The 13,635-nt window shown below is 47.2% G+C and overlaps 1 protein-coding gene across 2 annotated transcripts in view; it reads left to right on the top strand.

Annotated features, from left to right (window-relative positions):
* B3GLCT (beta 3-glucosyltransferase) overlaps positions 1–13,635 on the top strand; it is a 110,096-nt gene that overhangs the window by 11,850 nt on the left and 84,611 nt on the right. For both annotated transcript variants that reach the window (XR_011259450.1, XM_069601614.1), the window contains exons 2-3: positions 3,096–3,145; positions 9,191–9,230. Coding sequence is in view for 1 of the 2 variants with exons in the window: in XM_069601614.1 (XP_069457715.1) it covers positions 3,096–3,145; positions 9,191–9,230 (90 nt within the window). In the remaining variant the exon portion in view is untranslated. The remainder of the gene's footprint in view (positions 1–3,095; positions 3,146–9,190; positions 9,231–13,635) is intronic.

The raw sequence follows: 13,635 nt of genomic DNA, 5'->3' as shown, positions 1-13,635 counted from the left end.
GATTTGTTAATGAGATAGCATATCCTGTGCCTTCGAAATGCATTTGGTTCCTTGATGATTTCTTTATTTAGATTATGCAAAGATAAAACCAGCTAGTGTTTTTCTTAATATTCATCTAATGGGGATTATCTTGCCATGTTCTGATTTGCTCTTATGCGTGCAAGTAACTGCATTTCTTATGTTATTGCTTTAAATATTATATAATTTATTTCTGTCATGGGAAGAAGGAGTTTTTAATTTCACAGAGTGATGGGGAGAAATAAGTTTTGTTTGTTACTTGTTTTTAAAGGATATTTTAACTTTTTGTTGTCATTTAGTGGCTGAGTCATCTCCAATTTTTTGGGACTCCATAGACTGTAGACCACCAGGCTCCTCTGTCCATGAGATTCTCCAGGCAAGAATACTGGAGTGGGTTGCTATGCCCTCCTCCAGGGGATCTTCCCGACCCAGGGAATGAACTACATCTCCTGAATTGGCAGGTGGATTCTTCACCACTAAGTCACCTGGGCAGCTGGTATATTTTTTGCAGAGAATTAAAATCTAGTTTACCCTTCCCTCAGTTAATCCTTGTCTAAATAAGAGTATGGTGTTTTTATTCCATAAAGACAAGGAGGATTTGTGGAATTCACTTGATTTATGGGGAGCATCTTTCCTGAAGGTAATTCTTACTTTAAACAGTAACACTGTCAGCTAGCATTAGCTGCTTGTTTATGAAAGGTGATGTGTTAGTAGTATTTAGAACCAATTCGTACTAAAGACACTTTTTCTTCAGTACAGAGTCTGTTCCGAAGGGTAAGGGCTTTTGTGTTGACACACTGTTCTTTTTCACAAGGCCACGTGGCCTAGGAAGAAAAATGAGGTTAAGACTAACCCTGCTTATTAGCTGAGGAGTCACTGAATTTGTTACACTGGGAAGGTTATTTTTTCTTGATAAAAGGAAATTCTAGTGCAGAGAGCTTTGACTGTCTATGATTAGAATTAGGCATCCATGAGGTTGGGGGAGGGCTTCCCCTGGTGGCTCCATGATAGGAATCCCTCTGCAAAGCAGGAGCCACAGGAGAGTCGGGAAGATTCCATGGAGGAGGGCATGTCAACCCACTCCAGGATTCTTGCCTGGGAAGTCCCGTGGACAGACGAGGCTGATGGGCTACAGTTGGACATGACTGAAGCAACTTAGCATGACGTGCACAGGGTTTGGGGAGATGGATTTTTGAGACTCAAGAGTCCTGTGTTAGATGGACCACAGTTTTTATATCCCGTAGGTTGACACACTGTTTCGTTTTCTAGAATTCTGTGATGCTGAGGGGTGTTGACGTGTTGCTGAGGGGTGTTGACGTGTTGCAGCCTCCTTGCAAGATGTTTATTAATCCATTTTTGGGATCTTCTTGAGGGTTTTAAATGTGTTTGCTAGTTTAGAGATAAGTAAAACAAAACCAAAATATTAAATACCCAGAAGCAGAATGTAAATGGTGTTTGATGTTAAATCTCTCCTCCCTTCTTAGAACTTTGTGAATGATTTGGGCTTTGCATTTGTCTTGGGGGGTGTGTGTGTGTAAAAAGTGAATTAAGCATCGATCTTAGTGACCATGAATTCAGTGGGGGCACTAAACGCCTTTGTTCTCCAGGGTTGGCGATGTCAGTGTAAAGAGACAGCCCTTAAATGGTGGTTTGGGAAGACTTTCATTCATTTGTTCACTTATTCGATAAATATTTATTGACTTTCTTCTGTGTGCTGCCCCTGTTGTAGGGGGAAAACAGTACATAAAACCACATTCCTGCCATCATGAAGCTTACATTAAACTAACATAGAAGACAAGCAATAGACAAATAGCTATAGACTGTGTCAGTGGTGGTAAGCACTCTGGAGAAGAATAAAGCAGTGAAGGGTGGGGAAGGGGTGTTGGGGTCCATGGGGGGTGGGGCACTGCACTCTCCAGAGCCTCCTACAGTGCTACCTGGGATCTCAGTGCCCACAGAGAGGTTCATCTGGATTTTACCTGCCTTCTGAAATGTCATCCTGGAAGTGGAAGTGATTAAACCACGTTAGTCATTTGCTTCCGAGTGTGAATATGTTTTAGATTTGAGGCAGTGGATTTCTGGGGCTGGGGTGGGAGGATTCCAGGCATCAGGATGGGTGGTCCTGTCTCCTGCTGCTGAGCAGGGTCTTCTCCGTTGCCTAGAATCCTGTCCTGCCCGCCACCCCTGCACCTTGCACTCCTCTGTTGTTCCCTGGAATTGTCTGGCCATCCCTTCCTACCTTCTTGTTTTCTCTTGGGAATGCTAATTGGAGAAAGCAGACTCTATGAAATGCTTTCCTCTTACCTTTTCAGGAGAAATGCACTGTAAACTTAAGGTATTATGGTTTTGTCTGGTTAACCATCCTGACTGGTTTATCATTTTACTTCCTATTTTCCACGTGTTACTGGCAGATTATTATTACTATTTTAATGTAGAGCCTAGATGTGTCTCTGGGGATATCTTTGTCTATTTATGGGCTCCGACTCAAGGTCATTCTAAATGGGGAATGATTCTACTTCCTCTCTCTCCCCTGGCACCGTGGCTTTAGCCGGGTTCTGGTAACTCTCCCCACGTGCCTGGAGCAGCCTCTACACCACAGCACTGACCCGAATCCGCGGAGGCGGACAGCTTGCCCCAGATTTCGCTCCGCTGCCCGCCGGGCTCTGGCAGGGATGTGAGAGTGGGAATTTGCACTTCTTCCCAGTGGAATCTCAGCAATTCCCTTTTGCTTTGGAAGGCACCAGAATTCAGGTTTCTAGGAAGTTGTCCTCTGTATGCCTCTGTCTTGTGGTTTTTAGCTACAGATAGAAATGGTATCCTCTTTCTTTAGATGTAATGTTTCCTTCGCTGGGCACCTAAGCCTGTTGACTTCACACCAGTGGATGCTCTTAGGTCTGGAGAAAGGTGGCCTTTGGTACTAGTTTGCAGCAATGCAGCTGCTTTTAAAATGAGCAAAATTTTATTCTGTTAAAGTATAATTTTTTTTTTCCATTTTAAGCAAAACTGTTGAATATGAGAATGAATCTTAATTGCTGATTTTAATGTACAAATGTTTCTTATTTCTCCCTTCCCCCCAGCTTTTGCTTTGGTTTCTGAAGATGTGAAGAAAGAGGCCAAACAGTCTAAGGTACTAATTCTAAAATCAAATCTATTCTTGCGGTCTGAGATTTGTCTGTCTTTTCTTTAATGGGAGCTATAATGATTACATCTTTCAAAGAATTAATGAAATGTTGGTCAACATTGATTTTTGAATCCACAGCAGCAACTCACAGATAGTCTTGCTTAAAAAAAAAAACACCTTTATTAAGGCAGATCCACTTGGTTTTAAATTTTATCTTAAGAAAAAAGGTATTTGGATATGGAGCTAGACATTTTAGAAGTCTTAACTTGGATACTGTAGATTTTTTCTGGTCTTACCACGTCTTAGGTTGTTGTTCAGTGGCCCAGTCGTGTCTGACTCTTTAAGACCCCATGGACTTAACCTTGGACCTAGTTTTCCCAGCCTGTGAAACATGTGCTGTGTCGGGGTCACAAGTCCCTGAGTGCCCCTCACCGTGAGGTGACCTTAAGTGAGAGGGCATCCTGGGGACTGGCTGAGAGACCCCAAAGGTGACCACCAGGCTCCTTGGACAGTCAGAACCTGAAATGAAGACGTGGGGGACCCATGAGAAGGAACAGCATTTTTCCAAATCTCAGAGCTGCTCCTCTCCAATCAGTGGTTGCAATTAAGAACTGGATCTAAATTTTAGCATTTGGGGTTGCATTAGATCAGTTTAGCATTTGAGAAAGAGAATATTTTTTAAAATATGAGTTGTTTTTGTCGCATTAATTAAGGCTCAGTTGACTCTCTTTTTTACCCCACAATTAGTATAAAAGTGTTTTTAAATAGAATGTTTCTTTTACCAGCAGAATGTGATCTGTTCTAACAATACCATGGGTTTCCCACACAAGGGAACTGAGGAGAATAATTCCTTATGGTTTTATGATTCTTTATGGTTAATAAAGCATTTCAGACGTTTAATTCGGTTTGCTTTACTCAGTGGTCGTGTTATTGCTAAGCAAAGCAGATACTCACATACAGAGCAGAGAAAATACACGCCTAGAGAAGTGAGTTGATCGAGGTCACGTGACTATTAAAAGGTGAAGTCAGAATCCACACTTTCAGACTCCGTGAATTTTTCACGCTGTGATTTTGTATTACGCTGCCCTGTGCATTGGCACGTGTTTGGCCGTAATGAAGCTCATTATGAATTTAAGGGTTATTAATAGGGATTTAAAATTTTGTATAATAGATTTAGCAATTATAGCATATACTTTCAAATATAGGTTTTTACTCATCTTTCTGAAAGAGGAAATACATATATTTTTGGCCTTAAATACATATATGAATATAAGCAGAGATAAGGTAAGTCCAAAGTCCTTGAAAAGTGTCATTAACCCCATCTGTGCTTGGCTACGGAGCCAAAAAGCCATTAATCCCCTGAGGAGAGGCAATGATGAAATGTCTACTGTAGCCCATGCCAAGGCTGGGAGACGGAGGAGAATCAATTTGTCCAAGGTCGTCTGAAGTCTGTCTGAGGATGAACCTGAGATAGGACTTAAGGCGCTTGACAGTAATCATGCTCACTGAGGTTGTCTTTGGTGTATCACGCTCAGCACACCTGGGAGCCGTCACTGCGGCCCAGAAGGCCGTCCTGCTCACCCCACTGCTCACTGCAGTCAAGGGCGCTGGTTCCCTAGAACCAGGCCAGTCCTGCTCAGAGCTGGGGGCCTTCCCCAAGCCACTCAACTTCCCTGGTTGGCGTCAGGAGGCTCCTCACGGGAATCCTGAGGTGGCCATTGTCCTGCGTCCCGACCGGGGCCTGCCCTCTGGCCCAGATGCGTCTCCTGGCTCCTGGGTCCCTGGCTCTGCTGAATTCTGGCCCACCCCTGCTTTCTGTGGAGCGTGCCCTTCCCAGCTCATGCTATGCATGGCCTCAGCCAAGCTCTGGGGTGACTTCGACCTGCCTTCCGTCCTGTGCTGGCCTGTGACACTGGGCCCTGTGGGACATAGGCGTGGAGCCAGGCTCTGGAGCCAGACTGCTGTGGTTCACGGTCCTTCTCCCACCCTGGCCCCCGGTGGACACACCCATGCCCAGTTCCCTCATCTGGAACAGGACTGCCCTCACAAAGCGGTTTTGAAGATTGTGTTGTGTGTCTGCCACTGAGAGCAGTGCCCATCCCTATTTACACGTTTACCTGCTGTGACAGCAAGAAAGGCCCCATGCAACCTTTCAAGAAGTTTCCAACACAGGGTGGCTGGGTGGTTGTGATCAAGCTGAAGATGCCAGTTTAATTCTTTACTTAAAAGGTTTCATAGCAAATTCTTGTGAGGCTTTTTTTTTTTTTAATCTTCTTTTAATGAAGGATTTATAAACTAAGCATGCAAGTGCTATATGGATTGCAAGTGTTCAAATCTCTTGTGCTTTAAAGATAAAAGCTGTACTGAAGGTTGTCTTAGATCTGTGTTTTTCTGGCTAGGGTAGGAGCTGTCTGTGGGGTGGGTGCCCTGGTAGCAGATGTCTTTCCTGTCTGAGTAGCAGTTCCGTTGACCTAGAGAACTTTTGACAGTGAGCACGTTTTGATGGATACTGATGGTGTCAGAAACACACAGCAGAAGAGATAATAAAATAAACCATGTGTCTCTTCTTAGGAAGAATTAAGCCTTTTCACAAGGGAAGCTGGAGACAGAATTTTAAATGTTCTGTCAATTAGTTCATTTACTCCGATTTTCTTTCTCAAAGGGGAAATTAATGAAGACCATTTTGGTTCCATTTCAGTTCACCTAAATCAGACGATCCTTGGATATTTTATTTTTACAGTTTACCAATTGAGCTGTTTGAAATGGTCAGTCATTTCCTACCTATTGCATCCGGCAGTCAGAGCTGCAGTGCTTAATAACAGAAAGCTGTGGAATTTCAGTTGATTTTCTTTGGTTCTGCCAAGGCATCTGGCAGAAAGTCTAGTTCCTATTCCAGCTCGGCTGCTGGAATCGTTGAGTTCAGGATACTTTTTATGTGCAGCTTCCGGTAAAGGTGGCTTTTGTTGTAGGAATTATTAATCCCTTTGCTGTTGCAGTTCAGTCACTCGGTCGTGTCTGACTCTTTGAGACCCCATGGACTGTAGCACACCAGGTTTCCCTGCCCATCACCAACTCCCGGAGCTTGCTCAAACTCATGTCCATCGAGTTGGTGATGCCATCCAGCCATCTTGTCCTCTGTCATCCCCTTCTCCTGCCCTCAATCTTTCCCAGCATCAGGGGCTCTTCTAATGAGTCAGCTCTAAGCATCAGGTGGCCAAAGTATTGGAACTTCAGCATCAGTCCTTCCCATGAATATTCAGGACTGATTTCCTTTAGGATTCACTAGTTGGATCTCCTTGCAGTCCAAGGGACTCTCAAGAGTCTTCTCCAACACCACAGTCCAAAAGCATCAAGTCTTCTGTGCTCAGCCCTCTTTATGGTCCAACTCTCACATCCATACATGACTACTGGAAAAACCGTTGCTTTAACTATACCCTCCTTTGTCGGCAAAGTAATGTCTCTGCTTTTTAATATGCTGTCTAGGTTGGTCATAGCTTTTCTTCCAAGGAGCAGGTGTCTAATTTCGTGGCTGCAGTCACCATCTGCTGTGATTTTGGAGCCCAAGAAAACTAAGTCTGTCACTGTTTCCTTTGTTTCTCCATCTATTTGCCATGAAGTGATGGAACCAGGCGCCGTGATCTTAGTTTTCTGAATGTTGAGTTTTAAGCCAGCTTTTTCACTCTCCTCTTTCACCTTCATCAAGAGGTTCTTTGGTTCCTGTTCGCTTTCTTTCATCAGAGTGGTGTCATCTGGTCTGAGGTTATTGATATTTCTTCTGGCGATCTTGATTCCAACTTGTGCCTCATTCAGCCTGGCATTTCGCATGATGTACTCTGCATATCTTTTAGCTTACTCTCAAAGTATGTTTCCATCTCATGATGCGAGTTCTCTGAACAATGCCTCTGGGGGAGGGTTGGGCACGCATTACTGGAAGGTATAAGGCAGAAACGCTGGAAAGGAGCCGAAGAGCTGGATTCCAGGCCTGGCCTGTGGCTAGAATGGCTGTTAGATGTGCAAATCCTGGACCTTTTCTGAGCCTCTTTTGTTTCATCTGCAGAAGGGGAATGTTGGATTGGATCATCTCCCATGCTATTTTTAGAAAATTGCAGTAAAAGACACATAGAATTTACCATTTTAGCCATTTTTAAGTGCACAGTTCCGTAGTGCTAGGTATGTTCTTACTGTCGTGCACGCAGTCTCCAGAACTCTCTTCATCCTGCAGAACTGAACCTTGGCCCCCCATGAAACCACAGCTCTGCGTCCCCTCCTGGCCCCTGGCCCTCCACCGGCCCGTTTTCCATCTCTGATAGCTCTAGGTACCTCACGTAGGTGGTGTCATACAGTCTCTATCTTTTTATGACTGGCTTATTTCACTTAGCATCCTGTCCTCAAGGTTCATCCGTATTGTAGCTTGTGTCAGAATTCCCTTCCTTTTTTTAAAAAAAAATCTTCTTATTTATTTATTTGGCTGTGTCGGGTCTTAGTTGTGGCACTCGGGATCTGTGGGCTTTTGGTTGTGGTGCACAAGTTTAGTTGCCGTGTGGCATGTGGGATGTTAGTTCTCCACCCAGGGATCGAACCGGTGTCCCCTGCATTGGCGGGTGGATTCTTAACCGCTGGACCACCAAGGAGGTCTTAGAATGCTCTCCTTTTTTAAGGCTGATTAATATTCCATTGTACAAAGAGGCCACAGTTTCTTTATCCACTCCAGTGCTACTTTTGGATCTGAAATTTCCAGTTTTCTATAACCCGTGTCTAGCAGCCTGTTGCCAGCCTGTCTAGCGTGGCCTGGCAAGGAGGAGGCAGCCTGGCTAAGGGGAAGCTGAGGGCTCCGTCCCCGGGCTCAGGCCGTGCTCCTGGCCAGAGAGGCAGTGAGTCCACACGTGCCGACCTAGGATGCTAGCCCGGCTCTGGTTGAGCACATTTAGGGAAGTGGTTGAGCTTTCCAGTCTTCTTGGCGGCTCTTCTGAGAAGTATGTGTTTTATCATCATTAGGTCAGGTGTCACTTGACCCCGAGGTGTAGCAAGCAGATCAGTACATAACTCAGGTTCTTCTCCGCTCGCTGTTATTTCTACCCCTGAGACACAGAGAATTTCAGAAAGTGCTGCCGGAGGTGGCCGCTCCCCCGTCTGCTGCCACAGTCCCTCCTGCACCCCGAGAGGACATGTCTCGGTGGCAGTATCTTGGCTTGTAAGCTGCTGATGTTTTGTTGATAACGGCTCACGACTGCATTTCTTGTTGTAGTCGTGTGGGAAATGGAAGGATATTTGCCACCGTCCAATTCTCATAATTATAGCGTGTGGTGGTTGAAAACGGAGAGGGGTAATTAGAGGGAGAATTCCTTCTGCCAGAGGAGACAGTGACGATGGCAGATTTAGCTGCTGACACTCTGCGCTTTGTGGAGGAGTCTTTGAGGAGCTGGTTTGATCAGGATCAGGTACATCCGTGCTCACGCGCCCACGTCCACATTTCTGTGTTTGAAGCTCTGCGGCTCTGAGAGGCCCTTCCGTGCTCAGGAAATCTTGTGAGCCCCAGCGGACCCCCTCCCCCCAGGGCTGCTTCTCGGGCAGGAGTGAATACAGTGGTGACATTGCTGATGGCAGCATGGCTGAGCCCCCCAGATGATAAATACGGTGTTTGGTAGAGCCCACTTCCCAAGGAACGCATAGGCAGAATGGGTACAGTCCTGGCGTGTTTGGAATGCTTACCATGTATCAGGGTTTAAAACAATCTCTCCCAGGAACATTGTGAACCATTTTACATGAGAAGAAAGAGCCTCAGGTCGATTCGGTGACTTGCCCACCATCACGTAGGAGAGGAACGGCCCCCTAGGAGTCTTCTGTTCTGATGCAGAAATATATTATTGCTGCTTTTCCTGCCTTAATTTTTGTCTGTTTCTTTAAGTTGCATGTCCAAGCTCTCATTTTCCATGTCTTACCCCCGGATGTTAATATGTATCGTACGTGTTTATTTCATGTATTGCTGTTTGTTTATTGTTTTTTTTTTTAATGTGACGAGATTGATCTTTTTCTCTTTTATTTAAAATACAGAATTTGGAGAAAAGTGATACATCAAAGAAAAATGACATAGGTGAGTAACGATTTTTTTTAACTTAAGAGTTGATATCCAGGGGCTATTCCTTGTAAATTACATTTCAGTGAATTTTTCTTTCTGATTTTATTTACGTGATAAATATTGTTGGCCAAGTACTTCGTCTTTTGCTCAGCCCAGTGTTTACTGTTATGGAGACACGAGAACACGTTTCAGATGGACATATTGGAAGTAATAATTCATAAGCTGGATTTATTTCCCTCAGCCACAATGTATTGAGCTGCTGGTAAAGAGAGACTTCCATGCTGGGGGGCTGCGTGGGGAGTACAGTGGTGATGGAGACAGAGTCTGTTCTCAGGGGCGCACACACACTTTGTGGGAGGAAGGGTCAGCTGTGGCCTTTATCGTGTCCCCTCTGCCTGGAGCCAGGGCACTACTGCTGACCTGCAGGCAGCCTGTCCCCTGTGGGTCAGCTTGGGGACCACGTCTTCTGTCAAATCCTCTGGCGGAGGCGGCTCCTGGCTTCTCTGCAGATGTTGCACGTGTCAGCCCCATCAGCTCCCAGTCTGCACGCACTGCCTTATAAACCCATCTTTCTCCCCCATGTATTGTGAGCATTGTCAGGGTTGTGACTGTGAGTTTGTTGTGTTTTTTTTTTTCTGGGTTCAGTTTTGGGAAACAGGCTCTGTGTTGACAGGAGGGTGAGGCTGACCTCTGCATGTTCGGTCTCTTCCCTAAGCGTGTGTCGTGGGTCATCCCAGGACGGGCGATGGAGACTCGGGAGGTGAACCTTGGACGAGGGGAGAGGGACACACTTTCCTTCGTAAGGTCCTCCTTGCCTGGGCCTGGATTCTGAGGAGTCTGGAAGGTGGTAGCAGCCCTGCTGGGTGGCGGGGGTAGGATGGGCTGTGCTGGGGCCCAGGTGTCCGGGGACCACAGGGGTGCAGGCTGGAGTCTTGGGGTCTTGAGAGTAGCCATGTTTAAGAAGCCACAGTGATTCACTGCTTGTCTTCCCTACATGACAACACGACAATACCCGTGTGGTCAGCCACTCCTCAGGAGATTTAAAATAGAGATTTTACCTCCGCAGCCAACCTTGGTGGGTTTGGGCATTTGTCTGTGGTTGTTGTTGTTGTTTTTTTAATTAATTTACTTTTTTATTAAAGGATACTCACTTTACAGAATTTTGTTTTCTGTCAAACCTCAACATGAATCAGCCATAGGTATACATATATCCCCTCCGTGTGTTTTTTTGTTGTGGAAACTGGTGGGCCTCCTTGTAGCAAATGTTTTTTTTTCAGATTGATTTGTTTAGTTCAGGCCACACTGGGCCTTCGTTGTCACGCCTGGGCTTTCTCTAGTTGTGGCTGCGGAGCTGCTCTCTTGCTGTGGGGTGTGGGCTCTGGGGTGTGTGGGCTTCAGCAGCTGTGGCGCGTGGCTCAGTAGCCGTGGCCTGCGGGCTCTGGAGCCCAGGCTCAGCAGTTGTGGCGTGTGGGCTTGGTTGCACCGTGGCATGTGGGATCTTCCTGGGTCAGGGATCGAACCTGTGTCCTCTGCATTGGCAGCTGGATTCTTAACCGCTGAGCCGCCAGGGGAGCCTGTAGGTGGCTCTTAAATGAACGGTGGTGGTGGTCTAGAGAGTGAGTTTTCAGCGCACCCGGGAAGCTCCCCGAGCAGGTGAATCTGCATTCTCGCAGTCATACATGGCAGAGCGGGTAATGCTTGACTTGGTATCTGTTCATCTGAAGACAGACCAGAGGACTTATCTGCCACACCCTTAATGTAAGTTGGTGGGACGGAGTGGGGTTGAGGTTTACCAAAGCAGCTGACCCAGCAGAATCTGCACGCCGCCGTGGTCTCATGGTCCCCAGGGCCTGGTGACCGACTCCAAGGTTGGGGTGGGCTTTTCATCTCTTGACTCAGTGCCTAGTCAGTACATCCACCAGTGACCATTGTTCTCACCAGCATCACTGTATGGCTCTCTGCGTGTGTGTGTGTAGGCGTGCACGTGTGTGTATTCCTCTGCCTCACATCACAGGCTGCTTGTCATGTAGCTTTTGTCTGAAGAACATCACGTTGATTTCTCATCAGAAAAATGCCAGTGTGTGGAAGTCCATCTTTCTAGATACTTTCTGACTGAGACAGATTAGCACGTGGTGTGATGTTTAGTATGGTGCATACTCAGAAATGAGACTCCAAGAACCTTGGGTTGCTTTACCTGCACAGAAGAGTTAATCCTCTTGTGTAGCCCCCTTCGGTTCTGTTTCCTGGAAGCTCTCCGCAGCCTCTGTCCGCTTCAGCACCGCCTGGGTCCTCTCCGCACCCGTGATGGATGTCTTCATCGCCCCTTCTCACCCGTCACACTCATCATTATTGTCAGGCACTTGGTGTGCCTCCCGTTTATTGCTCATTCCTGGAGGAGAGACAATGACAGTCTGTCTTGAATTGTGACAGTGTTTGCAAAAGGCAGATCACAGTGGGTTTCAGGAAGTATCAGCAAAGGGATGGAATCATCTTATTTGACTCCAGTGACCAGGCTGTGGGAGCTTAAGAGTTGAGGGGCTGAGCCACGTGAATAGAGAAGACGGCTCCCGAGGTGAGCCCTGGGGTCTGGACTTTGTCAACATGCGATGAATGCAGTCTGCAGAGCTTAGGATGTATATCAGGAAGTATTTCTTGGTGCTGATACAAAGAACAGCAGGACAGACTTCCCTGGTGGTCCAGTGGCTGGGACTCTGCTCTCCCAATGCGAGGGCCTGAAGTTCAGCTGGGCTTCCCAGATGGTGCTAGTGGTAAGCAACCTGCCTGCCAGTGCAGGAGACATAGGAGACTTGGGCTCCACCTCTGGGTTGGGAAGATCCCCTGGCGGAGGTCATGGCAGCCCACTCCAGTATTCTTTTCTGGAGAATCCCATGGACAGAGGAGGAGCCTGTTGGGCTATAGTCCATGGGGTTGCAAAGAGTCGGACACGACTGAAGTGAGTTAGCGTGCATGCATGTTCTGTTGTTGGTCGGGGAACTAGATCCCACATGCCGCAGCTGAGAGTCCACATGCCGCAACTAAAGATCCTGAGTGCTGCAGCTTAGACATGCTGCAGCTAAGACCAGATAAATACGGATAAACGTTTTTTAAAAAGAAAATACCCCATTTGGAAAGAAAAAGAACAGCAGGAATTTAATAACTAAACTGGACTAGGTTCAAGATGGTGGAGTAGAAAGATGTATGCTTCCTTCCTCCTGCAAGAGAACCAAAATCACAGCTAGCTGCTGAACAGCCGTCTGCAGGAGGACACTGCTGCTGCTAAGTCGCTTTGGTCGTGTCCAACTCTGTGCGACCCCGTAGATGGCAGCCCACCAGGCTCCCCCGTCCCTGGGATTCTCCAGGCAAGAACACTGGAGTGGGTTGCCATTTCCTTCTGCAACCCTCCCAAGAAAGACACCCCATGTCCAAGGACAAAGGAGAAGCCACAACAAGACGGCGGAAGGGTGCAAGCACGGTAAAATCAAATCCCACACCCACCAGGTGGGCGACCCACGAACTGGAGAACGTTAATGCCAGAGACGTTCTTGCACTCGTGTGAAGGTTCTAGACTCTACATCAGGCTCCCCAGCCTGGGGATCCCCAGGGAGTCTGACTCTGAAGGCTGGCAGAATTTGATTCCAGGCCTGCCTGCCACAGGACTGAAGGAAAGAGACTCCACTCTGGGAGGGCACAAACACATAATCAGACTGGACTCTCCTGGTTCTTGTCTGGAATGGGGGTGGGGCTGAATGCGGTCCTCTGTCATGCACTGTATCAGGGCTATAGCGCTGGGCACACGGGGCACCTCTTCCTCTCTTGCCTCATGCAGGTAACTCCTCTGTGCGTCCGTCCCTTGCCTCACGGTGCCATCTCTTCTAGCTGTAATCTTTGCTGGTGCCCTGTGTTTCACTTGCTGTTGCAAACCTCCGCTGCTCCCTCCATTGGGAAAGGGCCCCCTGAGGTCCCCAGGACTCCTTGCCCTCGTCATATTCCCTGGGGAGGCCCTGCTGTCTGGGGTCCCAGGTGGCTCCGGGGCCCTTCCCCAGTTTGAAAGCTGTTAATCTGTAGACCCGACAAAGGAGGAAATGGTTGGATGGCATCATTGACTCAATGGACGTGAGTTTTGAGTAAACTCCAGGAGTTGGTGATGGACAGGGAAGCCTGGCGTGCTGCAGTCCATGGGGTCGCAAAGAGTTGGACACGACTGAGCGACTGAACTGAATCTGTAGACCCAGCCTGTTTGTGTGGCACATAGGTTCTTCCTGATCTGACCACACCGCTCTCTGACTTCATCACTGGCTGTTCTCTTCATCCTTTTCTCAGAAATGCCTGATAAACTCCCCAGTCACCCATTTAGGGCTGCTGCAGAGATGAGGTGGGCTGAGGGCTCTGTGATAACCCAGTTCTTTTTCTGCCACTCAGC

Source organism: Ovis canadensis, chromosome 10 (genome assembly GCF_042477335.2).
Source record: "Ovis canadensis isolate MfBH-ARS-UI-01 breed Bighorn chromosome 10, ARS-UI_OviCan_v2, whole genome shotgun sequence".
In the NCBI taxonomy this organism is placed as follows: Eukaryota; Metazoa; Chordata; class Mammalia; order Artiodactyla; family Bovidae; genus Ovis; species Ovis canadensis.
This window is presented reverse-complemented; position numbering and strand designations above follow the sequence as displayed.